Genomic DNA, 16,788 nt, shown 5'->3' on the forward strand with positions numbered 1-16,788 from the left:
ACTGGTTTGGATTTTAGGACGAAGATGAAGAGTTTTACTAAGAAAGTCCCAAGTCTGCTTTCTGAATTTTTATAGGTTTTTGAGTTCAAGTATCAACTTATGAAGAAAGGAATAAAAAAAATTTCCAGTAATTGTTTAGCTAAGGAATGGTTAGCTAAGGAATAGATCTTATACCTGGTCCCAAACCAGATGTTCTTTTGTTGTTAGAAAATTGTGGAGTTCTTGGCTGGCTGTATTTAAAATGGAGTAACACTTGTTAGGATTGCAAACTCCTCAAGATGATCTACTCTCTTGGTATTGTAGCTAATTTAGGCCTCTAAAGACCATTGAGCAGATTAGAGTTCATTTCTTGGTCCCATTAATCTTTTATTTTGAAGAAATTTATATATGGCTTTTTTAATTTGCAGACTAGTTTGAGGGGATTTGATTGTGGGTTTGGGTTTGGTTTGTTTTTGTGTTTGTTTTTTTTGTTGTTGTTGTTTTTTTTTGTTTGTTATTTTGTTTGGTTTTTTTTGTATCAGGAAGCTTGTTCAGAAGATCGCAAAACGTGCCTATTTGTAGAATCTAGGACAAAAGATGATAAACTCCTGCCAAAATGGGCAAACTCTTGAAATGCTGTAAACAGCTAAGGTCTTCCCATTAGGAACCCAACTTCACTAGGTATTAGTGAGAGACCAGTTTTGTAGTCAGTTGTCTGTAGGAAAGTCCTGTGCTCAGCAGACACGTCAGCAAATCCAAAGTTCTTGTCATCAAACACTGATTGTTGCCATTAAACAATATGTGTGAAACCCAAATGCTTTCTTCCCAAGTATGGCATCTCTCTACCCTTTTGGTGGTGTAAGCAGAGTAAACTTAGATTGGTGCTTTTCCACTTCCACAATGCTGAAGTTCAGCTGTTCTGTTTTGTTAAGGGAAAAACACAGTATGCTTTAAAAATACATATAGGTCCTTTTTTGATATGAGTATTATAGAGTGTGACATATGATCATTGTTATATCATAGAATCACAGTTGTTTAAAAGCTTGATCAGACATTTTGTTCATGGACTTAATTTTCTGTATTTCTTGTAATACCATTGTGTGTTCTTGGAAGCTTATTTTTCCATGCAATATTAATGTGACCTCTTTAAACAAAACCAAAGAAAAAGAGTTGTGAATCAGGTTCTATCTTCAGGAGAGATGATCCACCAAGAGACAACTGAGACATGAGAAGCTCATGTAGAATTTAAGGAATTTAGGCACAGAATTATAGAGGGAATGTTTGAGATTACTTGAATCTTTTCAGATTCTCTGGGCTGCTGTGTCAAGTATCTTCAATGCCATGTTTCCCATCCCAAAGTAATTTTCCTGTAAGCTTTTTAAATCTCTTTACTATTTCTAGATATCCTTGTTATGTTCTAAAATATTTCCTTTCACAAATATGGCTTTGTTATACCATACCATATACCTGAATTTAACTTTGAGTTCTTCTGTTCTTTTAGTAGTTTCCTTTGGGTTGTGCAACTGTCACAAGCTGCTTATGCATCTTGTACAATGTATATTTAATTTAGCAAACCTATGACATGTGCACACATTATCTCAGACTAAATGTAACCATGCACACATTATCTCAGACTAAAAAAAAGTGTTACGTTCTGAGGTGTAGTTTTGAGTTGCCCACTCTACTTCATCCAAAACTAGCTGCAGTTTCTTTTGATTATCAATCTTAAGAAATCTAATTTGTCCTTTCAAAATCTGGATGATTTTCTGTAATCACTGACACAGTTTGTACAATAAACTTCTGTGACAGACAGCTTTGCTGCCCCTCTTAAATTTCATCAGGAAAGAATGTTTAGTGGGGTTTGCGCTCCTTTCTTAAGGAGATACTTTTTGTGTTGACCACCTACCTGGCATTGTTACTTTCTTCACTGATTCTACTTTTCTTGATAATTTCTATTGCATTTACTAGGATTCATAGAAATATGACTGGATATACAATAGTGAACATTGCAGCCTGAGTAGAGGAAGAAAAAAGGTGAAATGTTTATGAGAACAGAAGAGTTAACTTACTCCTTCTGTTTGTTGGTTGGTCAAGTTAGCTGAACTAATCATGATACATGCCTCAGAATAAATAATTGTATTCCTGTTGTAACCTGAGCAATTTTGCAAGTAGAACTAAGAACTTCACTGGGACAGTTGGGTGGCTGTTGAGGTGGGGTTGTTAAAATAAAATGTGGACTTTTTGTGAAAAGGGTGAATTTATGGAGTGAATTCATGAAGCACACTGAGAAGCAATCGTGTGTTCTTAGTCCTTCTCCTCACACAACTGAATTGCAGGTACAAGGGGGATTGTGATTCCCTGCTGCTTTTCACTGCCTTTTGGCATTGTGTCAGAAGACAAATTCCGTTAAAAGGTTGAGCTTGTAGTGAAAATATACTGGTTTTTGATTAATGGAATACTGTTGTTCAACACTATTTTGGGAGCTTTTAACTCATTGTTCATTGTCCTGACGGACAAATCTGTCACCATAGGCATTGCAGTCTAGTGATCCCACATAATGTTAATGTGCAGAATAGTTAACAGTATAGGTTTGAATAGTTACAAGCTCGTGCAGCACGTAAACTGAGGAATTATTAATCCTAAATATGATCTTTGAATTAAAATAAATCATTGCAATTAGTCATAATTATATTACATGATTACTCTTTTCTCTTGTATTCAGACTGTTACCTTCACAATCAAAAGCAGAAAATATCAGATTCCATCACACAAATTCAGTCCTCTTTTATCCTAATAACATCAGGTCTGCAGACCTTTAGAGACTGTTCTACTGGATTCAAATTATAGGTTATACATGGACTAAATACAGCTGCCTTGTATTTTATAACGACTGTCAAAACCAGAGTTTTAAACAGATGTAGGCATGCAAATTTAAAACTTTGCAAATTTTTCCTATAGTCACAACTCGTAATAAGACATCTTCGAAAAAAAACCTATTCAGGTCATACCAAGTATATCTGGTGCCATCTGCTGATAACAATTAAGAAATATTTGGTAGTGATAGTAAGTTCAGAGTTCTAACACCTTTCTTGCCCAAAATATGTTTCATTGGATTTTAAAATTTTATATGACTAATTACTAATTTCTCATGTGTAATGGAAAATTACTGCTATGAATCACAGGATGGGTGAAGTATTTTCCCATGTTGTGGGGAACAGACTGGCCAATGAGATGCTGGAGAGCAGCACTGCAGAAAGCGACTTGGGGGTCCTGGTTGGTGGAAAGTTGAACATGAGCCAGCAGTGCCCTGGCAGCCAGGAGGACCAGCCCTGTCCTGGGGCATCAGGCACAGCATGGCCAGCTGGGCAAGGGAAGGGATTGTCCTGCTCTGCTCTGGGCTGGGACAGCCTCACCTCGAGTGCTGGGGCAGTTTGGGGTGCCACAGTATAAGAAAGACATCAAGCATTAGAGAGTGTCCAAAGGAGGGCAACAAAGATGGTGAGGGGTTTTAAGGGGAAGCCATACAGGGAGTGGCTGAAAGTCACTTGCCTTTTTCAGCCTGGAGGAGACTGAGGGGAGACCTCATTGCACTTACAACTTTCCCTTGAGAGGAAGTGGAGGGGGCAAGCACTGATCTCTTCTCCCTGGTGACCAGTGACAAGACCTGAGGTCAACCTCAGTCCCAAAGCTGTGCCAGAGAAAGTTCAGCTTGGACATTAGGAAAACATTCTTCACCAGAGGGTGGTTGGGCACTGGAACAGGCTCCCCAAGGAAGTGGTCACAGCACCAAGCCTGACAGAGTTCAAGAAGCATTTGGACAATAATCTCAGGCACATGGTGTGACTCTCGGAGATGTCCTGTGTGGGGCCAGGAGCTGGACTTTGATGATCCTTGTGGGTCCCTTTCATCTCAGGATATTCTAATTTTAAGACAGGGTCAAAGTCTTTACAGTGGTGCATAGCAGGATAATGACAGACTGTAAACAAGTTGAAATGAAAAGTTTTTTTAATGTAAGGAAAAATGAGGACAGGCAAGCAGTAGAACATGTCACCCAGAGGTTGTAGAGTCTTCCATCCATGGAAGTATTCCTTACCTAACTAGGTAAAATCCAGAGGAATTCACTTTGACCTCAAAGATGACTACTTTGAATAAGCAGTTTTACTAGAGACTTCCCAAGGTACTTCCACCATGATTTACAGGTTAATGATTTGCAATACAGAGCAGTCAATGTGATAGCAGCACTATTTGTATTTTTGGCAGATTCGTCTACCTGAGTCTTTTCAAACCCTTTTGATTGAATATGCATTTAGCAGCAAGAGGACTTCAAATGCAACCCCAACCCAGGAGCACACCTTTCAGAGTATATGCTCTTAGATAGACACACATCACCCCCTCATCATGTTACTTTTTTAGAGTAAAATAACTTAAAATCTGTGAACTACCAATAGCTGCAGCAGTTGAATATATAAGAAATTCTGCTGCATTTATTCTTCATAGGGAGTTTTTGGAAATCATTGCAAAAAAATTAGTATAATTCTAAAGAAATTATTATAAGAACAAAAAAACAAATCCTTTATTATTCTGACTAGGTGAAAGATGACTTTGCTCCTAAGGGAAAAGCTGACTTCTCCTGCAAGTGTCTGAAAGCAATACATGCTTGACTGTTACCAGTGCAAAGAGTCTAAAGTGGAATAGAAAGGCAGTAAAAACTTGACTGAATTAGTTTTGGCTTGCAGTTTTGTAATAATTAATGCAGAGGATGATGATTAATAAGGAGAAATCTGTTCCAGGCTGTTGTGTTTTCCTGCTGATGGAAGGTCCCTTGTACTTGCTGGTCTTTTGCTCCTAAAAGGCACAGATCACACCAGGATGTAAAATCTCCCATTTGCATTGATGATCACCTGTTACCCAGAAGTTATCCAAGAAGTTTTTCTTGTGTGCATGCAACAAACTAATTGCTCCGTATAAGTAGGGTCATTCCAGACCCTGCTCAGTCTTGATAATATTTTGTAGAATTCATTTTCTATGAGTTTCTGATTATAGGCAGTCAAATTTTTGCATTTTCAAGCTTAAGCTGTTGATCAGTAGATTCCATTGTCTGGAACTACCATTTCCCTGTCATGCAAACAATTTTGTTCCTAGATAATTCAATTATTTAATTTCATCTCTTAACTTTCTGTATTCTTTTCTTGTATTTTGCATGTGCATCAGTACTGTACATCTATTGTCTTACTGTTCCAGTATCTGTTGTTGAATTTTTTTTCTTTACTTCTAAGTGTGTCTCTAGGATGGTAAACTCCAGTTGAACATTTATTGAGTTCATTATTTAGGAATCAGGAATAGGTATGCTCTGTTTATATTGCTTTGCCTGGAGGTTACATGGTGGGGAAAGATCTTTGTAGGTATCCTCCATCATTTAGAATTTTACCTCATATCTCTCTTCAAGAAACACCTGTCAATTTTAGGTATTTTGGTAGAGATCTGGTTGAAAGATTGTTGGAAGCTAGAGCTTTAACCATAAGCAGATTTGGTTTGTCATGCCTCGGGTAAGTTCTCTTGAAGCCAAGATGTTTTTAAAATGCTGGAGCTTCACTGTACCTCATCAAGCACTGTGGAGAGGCTGGCCAAAAGGTCTTGACAGGAAGCAGCTGAGCAGTGAGTCAGCTGCCCTCTCGTGTGCTATAGACAGAGATCTCATAGGTGCAGGTTTGTAATTCCTTGCAGTGCTCTGTTGGTGAAAATGATTTCTCAAAATGGAATATGTTTTAAATAAACCTGAAACAAGCAAGCAAAAAAATCTTCTGTGCATTCATCCTAAACCTGAGCAGCATTCCTTGATCAGTGCTGGCAGTCACTCTCTTGATAGTTGATGGATAAAGCTTCATTGGCATAAAGCACTTGAGCAAGTATGCTGTGTGATCCTCCAAACTTCCTGTTCGGACATGTACCCCATGTACCCTTTGCATGCAAACATCTACCCAACCCAGCCCTTCCAGTTTCTTCACTTCCATGAAAAAACCCTTCAGTTTATCATCTGTTTTATTTGTTTCAGATTAACTTTATTATCCCAGTAACTACGGAGCCATGTCCTTTGGTATTTCCTCCAGGCAATCAGGCTCACCTAAAAGCTAATTCATGTTCATTGCTTTCACACTTGCTTTAAATCCCTCTCCTTTCTTGATTGAAAACTGTTTCACTCACTACCTATGAACTATGGGCAGTGGTTAGTATATTGAAAAGGATATTTGTGTGGAGATGTGTAGAGTTGAAGGGAGGAGTGAGGTAATGAAGTAAGTACTACTGCTGCCAGTTTAAGGGAAAACACAGATCTCCGAGTATGGCCAGTTGTACTTGTCCTGTGAAATGGTGTGTTGCAGTCATCAGTGCAGTAGCACAGCTTACTTTAACTTTCTTAATTACATTATTTATGCTAAGTTATATTTTTTCTGTTGCTTCTGTTAGGATTCTTTTTGGTGATTCATAGTTATGGTTTCAGCTGTGCTTTTTAGTAAGAGGTTTAACTTTTTTCTAGCTGATAGGTAGCATTAAAATAAAGTAATATATATCACATTTGATCTTTTTTTCTTTGTTTTGTTTCTAAAATGAGATACTTTTTTCCATTGAAATGTTACATACACAAGCAGAAGTAGAATATAGTTAGTTTAGAATGGGAAATAAAGCTTTTCTTCCAAGTGTTTTATTTCTCGCACTTTGAAAATGTCCTGAAAATCCTGTAAGATTTTACAATAAAAGCTTTAAACTTTGTTTGTATTCAATTGCTTGTATTACTACAAATTGTATGGGACATTTCAAGTAGCATCATATCAGTTCTGACATTTCAATCCTGAACCTACAATAAGGATTATAATCTCAAGAGTGGAACACAATCTTTTTGCTTTTTTTTTTTTTTTAAGACCAGTTCCTCAAAAGTCTAACTGTTCTATGTAATGAAGAGAACTAGTCTAAAATTATTTTTGTTGTTGTTCTTTGAAAGTAACTTCTTTCTGTATTAATCCATATTTTATTTTACTTCCATGGTTTGTTTTCAAAATGCTTTATTTTCAAAACTGAAAATGAGCAGTCTGTAAATGAAAATTCAGCTCATTTGCCATTAGTACAGATTCTGAGTCCCCTAAGTAATGCAACCCCACATACTCTTACTTGCATACTATGATAGAGGAGTAAGGTAAGAATTAATGATCTATGCTAAATGTTCTTTCAAGTGAGTTTCAGTTAGGAATGCTCATTAAAAAAAAACTGATAGAGATCTGAATTAATATGTTTGTTACACATGTACTTGTTTAACATTTGTGTGCTTATATGAAGTATTTATTATAAGAAAAGTAGATAATTTTGGTTCTTAATATATCTGATGCCTCTGTTTTTTATTTCTAGATCTTCCTCAGAACTGTGATCCTAACATTCCCCTAGTTGCTCAGGAATTAATGAAAAAAATGATCCGTCAGTTTGCGATTGAGTACATTTCAAAAAGTAGCAAAATTCAAGAGAACAGAAATGGTTCATCATTTGAACCAAGTCTGATGTGTAAAAGTATCCAAATGAACCAAACGGAAAACTCCCTTCAGGAAGAACAGGATAGCCCTCTAGACCTCACTGTGAATCGAACTCAAGAACAGAATACTCAGCAAGGTAAATTTCTATATCTGATAATCTGTGTTTTGCTGTCATTTATTTATTTTATGGTGTCTTATTCCCTTGAAAAGTAAATGTCCATGTCAAATAAAAATATTTTTCATATTGTGTGTTAGCGGATAAGCATTCTGATTTCTTAGTGCCCGTGTTAAACAAGTGGCATTGGAATTTTTCAGTTTTGGAATACTGAATTTAAGTCCTCTCACCTGTGCTGTCACAGGTGACAGTGGTTCAAAATTTTGTTGAAGAAATGGCTGTCTGAGAAAAGAGAAAAAGATGCTGGAATTTCATGGAGCAAATGTCACTCAGTCCCTCTCAGCTCTTGAGCACTTTGATTCTTTAAATACGATCTGGTTAGAATGATGGGAAGAGAAGATTGATCTGGGAGAAAATTTCCTTACTTCATACCTTAATCATTACAGATCAGTGCGGCTTTCTTAACTGAAGTAAAGCTAGAAAAATAGTCTGTCTCACTATCACTTACAAAAAGGAAATAATTTCTTTGCCTCAAGGAATATTGCTATCCAAAACTGGTAACAGTATAATCACAAGAATGATTTGGACTTTCAACTAGATTTGGATTAGCAGCAGTTTTTAGGAAGGGTTGTGACTGTCATGCGCAACTGAAAGCAGTGGCAAAAGCAGCTTTTGTCTTTTACAGATATCAGGGTCTGTGTTTATCCTGTAGTATTGCAGACCAAAGGGAAAAGTTGACCTGTATGCACCATACTAAAAAGTATGGTACCATACTAAAAAAGTTGAAAGAAGCCAGAACTAAGTTTGTTTGGGTTTTTTGTTTGTTTGTTTATTTTAATGTGCATTAGTACATTTGGTATCTATGTACCTAATGATTCAGTCTTTAATTGGAGATCCTTGGGGGCAGGGAGCTCTGATAGATTCCTCATGACAAATATGCCTATTCTAGGTTAAATTTTAAGCATCTTTTCTCTTTGACAGAAAAGATTTAAGAAATACTCGAATTCTTGCTTTTATTCTGTATGGTCAGTGGAAACCAGTTCATGCCAGGTTTTAGTAAATCCTTAGTGGTTTAAATCCTGAGAAAATACCTATTGTGGTTGGATATAATTTTTCTACAGATGAATTACAGATTTTAAAGGTTTATAATTGGCCAGGTTGAAGCACATTTCTTTTGCAAGAGCAATAAAAAATACTTTCCTGATATCAGGACTATAGCATGTTGCTTACTTCAGCAGCTGATTATTTATAACTAGTCTTAAATGTTCATGAAGGAACAAAGTCCCCAAAGGCAGGTTCTGGTCATTGCTGAGCCCAAATAAATCTTCGAGGAATGAAAGGGAAGGCAGGAGGTGGGCAGGACAGGGACAGGAGGAAAATTGTGCTGCCACCCTTATCTTGAAATACACTGGTCCTTTCTCTAAGAAAAATCGAAAATACAGAGAAATGGAGTTATTTAAATAATCTTTTTATGTCATTGGATTTTTTCTTGTAGTAAGGCTAAATAGCAAGTTTAGAATTGTGCACCTTGGGTGAAACACCTAAATCTAAAATAGTTGCTCAGCACACACAGTGTACAAGTTACACATTGAACTATGTAAGACACTGCAGAGTCTCAGGACTTTGACTGCTGTGTTTGCAAGAGTGCTCTTTAGATGATCTTGCTGTTCAGAGATGAAATTCAGAGATGCTGAATTGAGAAATAATAGTGGAATAAGACTGTAGTTGGAGAAAGGTGGCTTAAACATCTTACCTACCAGGGAATTTGTATTGTGCTTTCTGTTTTCCATGAATATGTTAATTTTGAGCTATTTTAACTTTTTATTGTAGTGATGGCAACACAAGCAAATAAGTTCAAGATTTAAAATGTCAGCCTGCTCTTTTTATTTGCATTGTGTTCTAAATGCAAAGATTAATGAAAGAGTTATTTCAATCAGCTTTTGTCAAGGACTGTATATTATTGCACTCATCTCTCAGTTCTATGCTTTTCCTGAAGACAGCTTGGTTATAATAAAGTGTATGTGCTTATGGTAGGGAATTATGAAGGTTTTTTAATTGGATTATTTTTTGAAATGTAAATTCTCTAACATAGTGTACTTCTTTGGTATGGAGACTTCTAAAAGCTGTACCATAGTTCCATTCTTAATAATATTTTTAAATGTCATGCAACTCTCTTTGGTTTTTGCTATTTGTAATTCCTGTTAAAATTTCCAAATGAAGTGGCAGTAGCAGGAGGAAGTTCAGATTGCTTTGATGGATCCTCAGAGTTGAAATCTTTAATTCAAACCCTGTTAAGCAGATAATGATTCAAGTATAAATTGTTTGGGTTCACTTTCTGCATCGTTTGTATTTACAATAGTAATCTTTGAAATGAATGATCTAACTAGTTAAATAGACAATCTTACTCCTTTACTATGAGAGTGATTCTTGGGCTTGAGAGGCAGGAGTAAGCTTCATTTTCCACATTAGTAGAAGCAGTGAGCAGATCCAAGCTAAGTACTAGCTCAGAACTGAAAGCAGATTCTGCCACTGAAGTTCTGCATTGAAGAAAGCTTCCTACTTTGCTCTGGAGGCCATCTCTGAAGCCAAAAAATCCTTAGGTCTGGCACTTCCACACCTGATAGCCCTGATATTTTGGGCTTACATGGCAGGAGTTTTGTAGCTGGGGAGGGCTGTAGGGTGGCACCTGTGAGAAGCTTGTGTGGATTCCCTGTGCGAGGCTCAGGCAGCTCTGCCACAGACCCACGCCAGGCTGAAGGGGGGCACAGGAGCTGGGCTTATTGTGCTGCTGGTTAAGAAAGTGCAAAAATGCTGGACAGGCAGAGGGAGGGGTCAGAAACAGCACTGGGAGCAATGAGGTGAGGGAAAGGGGAAGGGAGGTGCTCCAGGCACCAGAGTAGATATTTCCATGGAGCACATGGAAAGGACCATGGTGGAACATGTGTTCCATTGCAGCCTCTGGAGTAAATACTTATTCATGTTGTAGCTTGTGGAACACTCTACATTGAAGCATCTGGGTGCTTCCTGAAGGGTCTATGGCCTGTGGAGAAAGAGCTGTAAAGAAGAATTGTACTGACTTTAGCCCTCATTTTCAATCTTGCCTATGCCATCTGGGGATGGGGGAAAATAGAGTGATTGGGAATAAAGTTGAGAGCCTGGGAAGAGGTAGGAGTGGGGAAGTGCTTTAATTTTTATCTTTTTCTCATTATCCAAATCTATTTTAAATTGCAATAAATTAATTTTCCTCAAGTCTGTTTTGCCTGTAATGGTAATTGACAAGTGTTTTCCCTGTTTTTATCTTGATGATCTTCATCTTATTTCTTCCTGCCCCCCACTGAGGATGGGGAGTGGTAGAGGGGCCGAGTTGGGGTTTAACTACTGGCCAAGGTGAACCCATTGCACCTCTGGAACTGCAGCATTTGGTCCTGAGTATGAGTTTAGCACTGGCATCCAGGTATGTCCAGTTGACCCCTAACTGGTAATGGAGTCCCAGAGCATCCTCTACTTTGCTCTGCAGATGGAAGTGTGGTAATTTAGCAGGGTGCTTTCATTCCTGTGTATCTTGCTGGTAATGAGCAATCATTTCACTGTCAGTCAATTAACAGCAGCTGTCTCCAAAAATCCAAAAATCTTGCTCCCTTTTCTAATCCATGTAACTTACTGTCCAGGCCTTGATAATGAGTACTCTGTAAAGTGAAACAAAATCTATTTTCCATGCACTGCATCTAGCAAAAGTGAGGTGTTGCTGTGTGCTTCTGCAATATTGCTTTTCCTCTAAACTAAGCTAATGAAGAAGCAGCATCCTTGCAGAATGAAATGGTGAGTAAGAAACAGTGTTGGAATATCCTGCAGCAACTTATTTCCTTGTGCAGTCACGGGGCTGAGCTCTTTCAGGAATATTCCTAGCAACAGCAAAGTTTGATGCAGAGGCTTCTTTCACTTGCTTGATAGTTCTCAAGCTTCTAAGCAAAGTGACTTTAAGAGTCAGAAGTAGAAGCAGTACCAATATATAATCTGAAGGTTTAGCTGCACAAGCTTTTTCTTGTTTCTGGATTTTCTGGAACCGAGATATCCAGAACCACACACCGATAATGTGTAAACGTAGCCAAAACATGCAAGAAAACTTTCATAATTCCCTTGTTTCATTGAGCCATCATAGACTGGAAGACATCAAAAGATAGCTGGCAGTGTATTGAAAGAATTCCAAACTTTACTGAAAATTCACTTCTTTTTCTTAATATCCTGGTTTAACTATATGTATTGGTGAAAATACTATGCATTTTGAAGATACACATGGTATGTTCCCAAGAAAAATTGTATGAGCTGTAAATATATTCAAGAAACAGTTTTAATACTTTTGCATGAGAAAGTCCCCCTGAAAAGCTACATTTTTGAGGGGGAGTAGGTGTTTTTCTTTGCTGGCTGCTATGGTGACAGCCAAGCTCCTTGTCAGATGCTTGCTTGCTTACTTCTCTCACGATAGCACAGGGGAGAAAATGGGAAGTGCAGAAGGGAGAGCTTATGAGTTAAGGATATGGTTACTGCTTGCTGCCAGTTGCCATCATGTGCTAAACAGAGTTTGGGGAAAATAATTTGAATATTTCTTAAAATATATTTTTTTCATTACTAATTCAGGCAGTAGAAACAAAAAAGAGTCATTAAAACACTGCCTTTCCTCCCTCTTTTGCCAGGCTCAGCTTTGCTCCAGGTCCACTTGTGACCACGACCACCACCACCATCCCTGTAGTTCAAGGGGATTGGGTGTGGGCTGTCCACAGTCTGTACCTGCTGCTGGACTTACCTCTGATATTTTCTTATTCTTTTTATTCCCATTTTTTGTGTCCATCTGGCACTTTTCCCCCTTTCTTAAATATAGTTCTCCAGAGTTTCTGCCCAAGTGGCGGCTGGACTCAGCTGAGTCCTGCAGCAGATCTGGGAGCCAGCTATTGGTGTCCAGCACAGGGCAGCCCCTGGCTTGTCCTCACAGATACTGCCAGGACTGGGCCCTGATCGCCCTAGGTATGGCCATATACTTTTCATCTGGCATTCTTTTATGTTACTAAATAGCACTTCAAGTCAAAAAGGGCTACTCAAAGTGGTAGTTAAGAATTAATAAAAGGCTTTGGTGTTCCTATTGACAGTTTCCTGAAAACTCTGTGTTCAGAAGCACAGAAAATAGCCATCAAAAGGCAAGGCACCATCAGGAAAAGTGCTGAAAACAAGAATGTTGTCTTGTTGCTACAAAACCTATTGTCCTGTGGATGGATAAGGTAAAGGGAGAATTGTTATTTACTAAATCTCACTGTATTAAAACTAGGTAAAACTCTCTGAAAATTCTTAGAGGAAGAGACAGGTAATGGGCAGGTTTTGCTCAACTGTTCTTAAACATGGGAACTGCTGTGACAGGAGGTCATGGGTCACTGGGTTCACAAAGGGCCTTAGATTTCACAGCTAACAGAAACAAGGCCAGAAACTAAAGCTAGAGTAGGCAGGGATAAATCCCTGAGATCCCTAAGCCAACAACAGCAGCTGCTAGGGGAGCAAAGAGCCGCAGGTAGTAGCCAGGCTGATGTGCTCTTCCAGAGTAGGAGTGGAGTGCTCCCCTGCCTTGGAGGCTGAGGACTGAGTAGTGTGGGTTATCTGATCTACTAAGACAGTTCATAATAGCTACTGAGAGATTTCCTGAAACCCAGAAAAAAAATCAGTTGAGAAATCAAATACCAGTTGTGGGAACTCAAGGCTGACCTGGTTTCTGCTGCTTCCCCTTCCCCTCCCTCCTTCCCTGAAATCACTAGTCTGGAGGAGTTTCAAGGGATTGTGGTCCTGATTATTTTGGAAATGAACTTTGATCACACTTAGTTTCATCTTGGTATTGGTGCACCTGATGATCTTATCCTGAGAATCAAAGGCCGGAGGTTGAGCCATTCCTTTGAAGATAAGAATAATTCAATTTGCATAGAAATAGCTGCATTAGAAGACCATGAGTAGCAAACCTGAAAAACATCTAATGTATTTTTCTATATTATCCAATGTTTTACACTTTTTTTAATGAAGAATCATTTCTTAGTAGTCATGGCTTCACCTAAAGAGTGGAAGTAATTTCATAGCTTTTATTAAAACCACCTTACAGAGTGGTTTTTCTGTTCCTGATACAATTCAGTTCCTGTCCAGAATTCTTGCTGTAATACCTGTTTTGATGGATTTGTAAGAAACAATAGAAAGTTCTGGCTCAGTTTAGAGAAGACTATCCCTATCTTGCAAGTAACAACCTTCCAAGATTCATAGTCCACCTGTAGGATGCCTCTTTGCAAACTTTTTGTACCTGATGTTCCAAAGTGAACATCTCAGCTGTGTATATGCATTCATTTTATTACGTGGGATTTCACTATGTCTTAGAGCTTTACAGCAAATGCTCTCATTTTCTTACCAGTTTGAGGTGGGTTTTTGTGAGGGTTGTTTATTGTTGGATTTGGTGGGGTTTTTTTAGCGTTTTTTTTTTTGTTTGTTTGTTTTGTTTTTTTGATTGGTTGGTTTGCTTTTTTTAAAAGTTCAACTGAAATTACTAAAAAAAAAAAAATCTGTGGTCCAGTGACTCTATCCTCTATCTGGTATTTTGCATGTATATCAAATTTCTTCTATGATTCTCTTTACTGGGTATCATCTTCCCATAAAGCATTGTTTTCAGGGAGGTGTTACCTACTTAATGAATTTGAATTTGCTGTGTTGGAAGAACCAAATGTCTTGAACCTCAAATTCCATCAGTTCTGCGCATCCTTTAGAGGCTGAAAATATATTTAATTTTTTTATTCAGGAGGCTGAATTTTCACTACTGTGTTCTTTTAGTAATTTTTCAACTGATTGCTAGCCTGGTGTTGTCAAAGCCAGTTCTGAAAGATTGAGAACAAAAATTGTTTTCATTATGAAATCTTACAAGAGCCTTTGGATTTTGTCGATTTGTTGGGGCTCTTTCTTTTACTAAAAATCTTGCTAGCTGCTAACTTTGCCTAGGTTTTTGGTTTTTGGTGGTTTTTTGGGGTTTTTTTTTGGTAGATTGGTGAAGAGACAGTTAGCTTTCTGTTGCTTGATATGTTGTCAACTTTGTAGTAGTTTTTTTCCCAGTGATGTCTTCTAAACTTTTCTGTGATGCCTATGAGTGCCAGCTGAAGATGGAGAAAGGGAGAGCGCACAAGCACTTAAGAGAGGGAGATTTACTTTGTGCAACTGACAGAGCACAGCAGGTGAAATCTGTTCCACAGGACTCAGGGACTTTGGGTTCAGCTTGGATATTCCTGGGTAGGCCAAAATGTCCATGTAGAATTTGTCTGTAGTGTTCTTAATTGGCTTTTTCTTCTGCAATATCAGTGCATCAGGAAGGCTGATTAGCATTAGTCCTTTCTCTGACTTTAAGATTTTGAAAGGAATGTATTCAGGTGAAAAGAAGCACCCTTGACAAGGGGCATACTTATATATATTTGTCCCCTATTGCTGAGTTATGATGTTACCTTTTCTCTCTTTGACCTCCTTCAAATAGTACAAAAGAGCTGTGGAAGAACAGTCAAAAAGCAGTCCAAAAACAAAAATCTGGATTTGATTATTATACAGAAATCTATTTCTTTGCTTTATTGGTATAAAGGAGAGCTACCCAAACCATTTTCTTGACTTCTTGTTTCACTGTTGGCATTTGGATGCTTCAACCATTGTATGCTTCTGAGACTGTGGGAAAGTATGTGAAATTGATTGATATTTTAGAAATAATAGATGCTTAAATAATAGAAATAGGTACTGAAATAATAGGTACTGAAACATGGAAATGACACTGCAAATGCAATAAGGGGTAGTATAAAGCTGATTATAGAGTTGAATGTTGAGCTACATGTTGAAACTCAAAATTGAATTCGCAGAGCTCAGGCACACAAAACAGCCCAAGTTTGAAACAGAGAACCAAGGAAGAAAGGTATGAAATTAAATATATATTTAGGGGATTTAACTATAATTTAAATGTCATTGATTTTTTTTAATTAAAAGGAGTATTTTAACTGTTAATGTTTTTAAGTACTGATTTTTTTAAAAGTATGTTTTTCTATTTCAATACTTCATAGATTTAACAGCCAAGTATAAATCTTGAATTTTAACATTTACTAGTGACTTGACAGAGCAGACTCCCACCCCACTTTAGGTTTTTCTTTTTTCTAATTTCTAATATTATTGCATATATGTGGAGGCAGCAGGAGTATGTATAGTTAAAGTGTTAGAACTCTGTATTAGGCTCAAGCTCTTTTCCCAGTCATGGGGAAGTTACTGGGAAGTTATCCAGTTACTGGTACCTGCTCATCCAGTAACCTGGTCTGGTGTCATTGCTGACCCTGCTCGGAGCAGGTGGTTGGTCTGGGGGCCTCCTGAGATCCTTATTAGCTTGAATTATCCTGTAAGCATAGGATTTATGTCAAGTTGAACTTCAGCATCAGAATTGTGTGTTTGTTTGCAGTAAGTAAATATAAATAATAATTGTAATATCAAGTGCATTCTTTTGGTTGCCTTGAAGTAAAATGTGCAATATAGACACATGTGCTTTTTAGGAAAGCAGTCATGTTTGGTTAATACAGGTTCTTTTAAATTTTATTATTTCTGAATGGGTTTACTTTTTATGTTTTCTCAAATTTCTAAAGTTTGGTGACAAATCAAATACACAAAATCATTTAGTGATGGCTGATACTGTTAATGGAATAAGGTGTCAGAAATTTTACAGGCTAAAGTAGCTGCTTGAAAACTGTGCCATAGGTGAAACTACATTTTCTGACAAAATCTGAGTCTTCCTTAAAGCCACTGTTATCATCACTACTCGTTCTTTGCAGGGGATGGAGTGCTAGATCTCTCTACAAAGAAAAGCGCAAGGTTGGAAGAACCAAAATATGATCCCTTGTGTTCTGAAAACTCAGTGTCTGGGTAAGCAATGTTTAGGACTCTCTTTGGCTTATCAAAAAGACAATCCAGGTTTCTCTTCTTTGGTCAGGTTTTATGTTCATAACATACCTGTATATACTGGCACACACATGTGGTTCCTATTTTGCTTTCAAAAGAATTTTTGTCACTCATAAGTGTGTGTCTATGTATATATCATATGTTTCATTTGTCTTTTTTCCTTTTTTTTCTGTTTAAAGAAAAGTTATCAGAACAATCACC

General features: G+C 37.7%; 1 protein-coding gene across 8 annotated transcripts in view; it reads left to right on the top strand.

Annotated features, from left to right (window-relative positions):
- Nucleotides 1–16,788, top strand: part of LCORL (ligand dependent nuclear receptor corepressor like) — an 80,128-nt gene that overhangs the window by 32,826 nt on the left and 30,514 nt on the right. For 6 of the 8 annotated variants that reach the window (XM_059469770.1, XM_059469768.1, XM_059469772.1 and 3 more), the window contains exons 5-6: nt 7,375–7,629; nt 16,461–16,551. In XM_059469770.1, the coding sequence (XP_059325753.1) occupies nt 7,375–7,629; nt 16,461–16,551 (346 nt within the window). The remainder of the gene's footprint in view (nt 1–7,374; nt 7,630–16,460; nt 16,552–16,788) is intronic. The other 2 variants (XM_059469774.1, XM_059469775.1) reach the window with 1 other exon arrangement.

Source organism: Ammospiza nelsoni, chromosome 4 (genome assembly GCF_027579445.1).
Source record: "Ammospiza nelsoni isolate bAmmNel1 chromosome 4, bAmmNel1.pri, whole genome shotgun sequence".
Classification (NCBI taxonomy): domain Eukaryota; kingdom Metazoa; phylum Chordata; class Aves; order Passeriformes; family Passerellidae; genus Ammospiza; species Ammospiza nelsoni.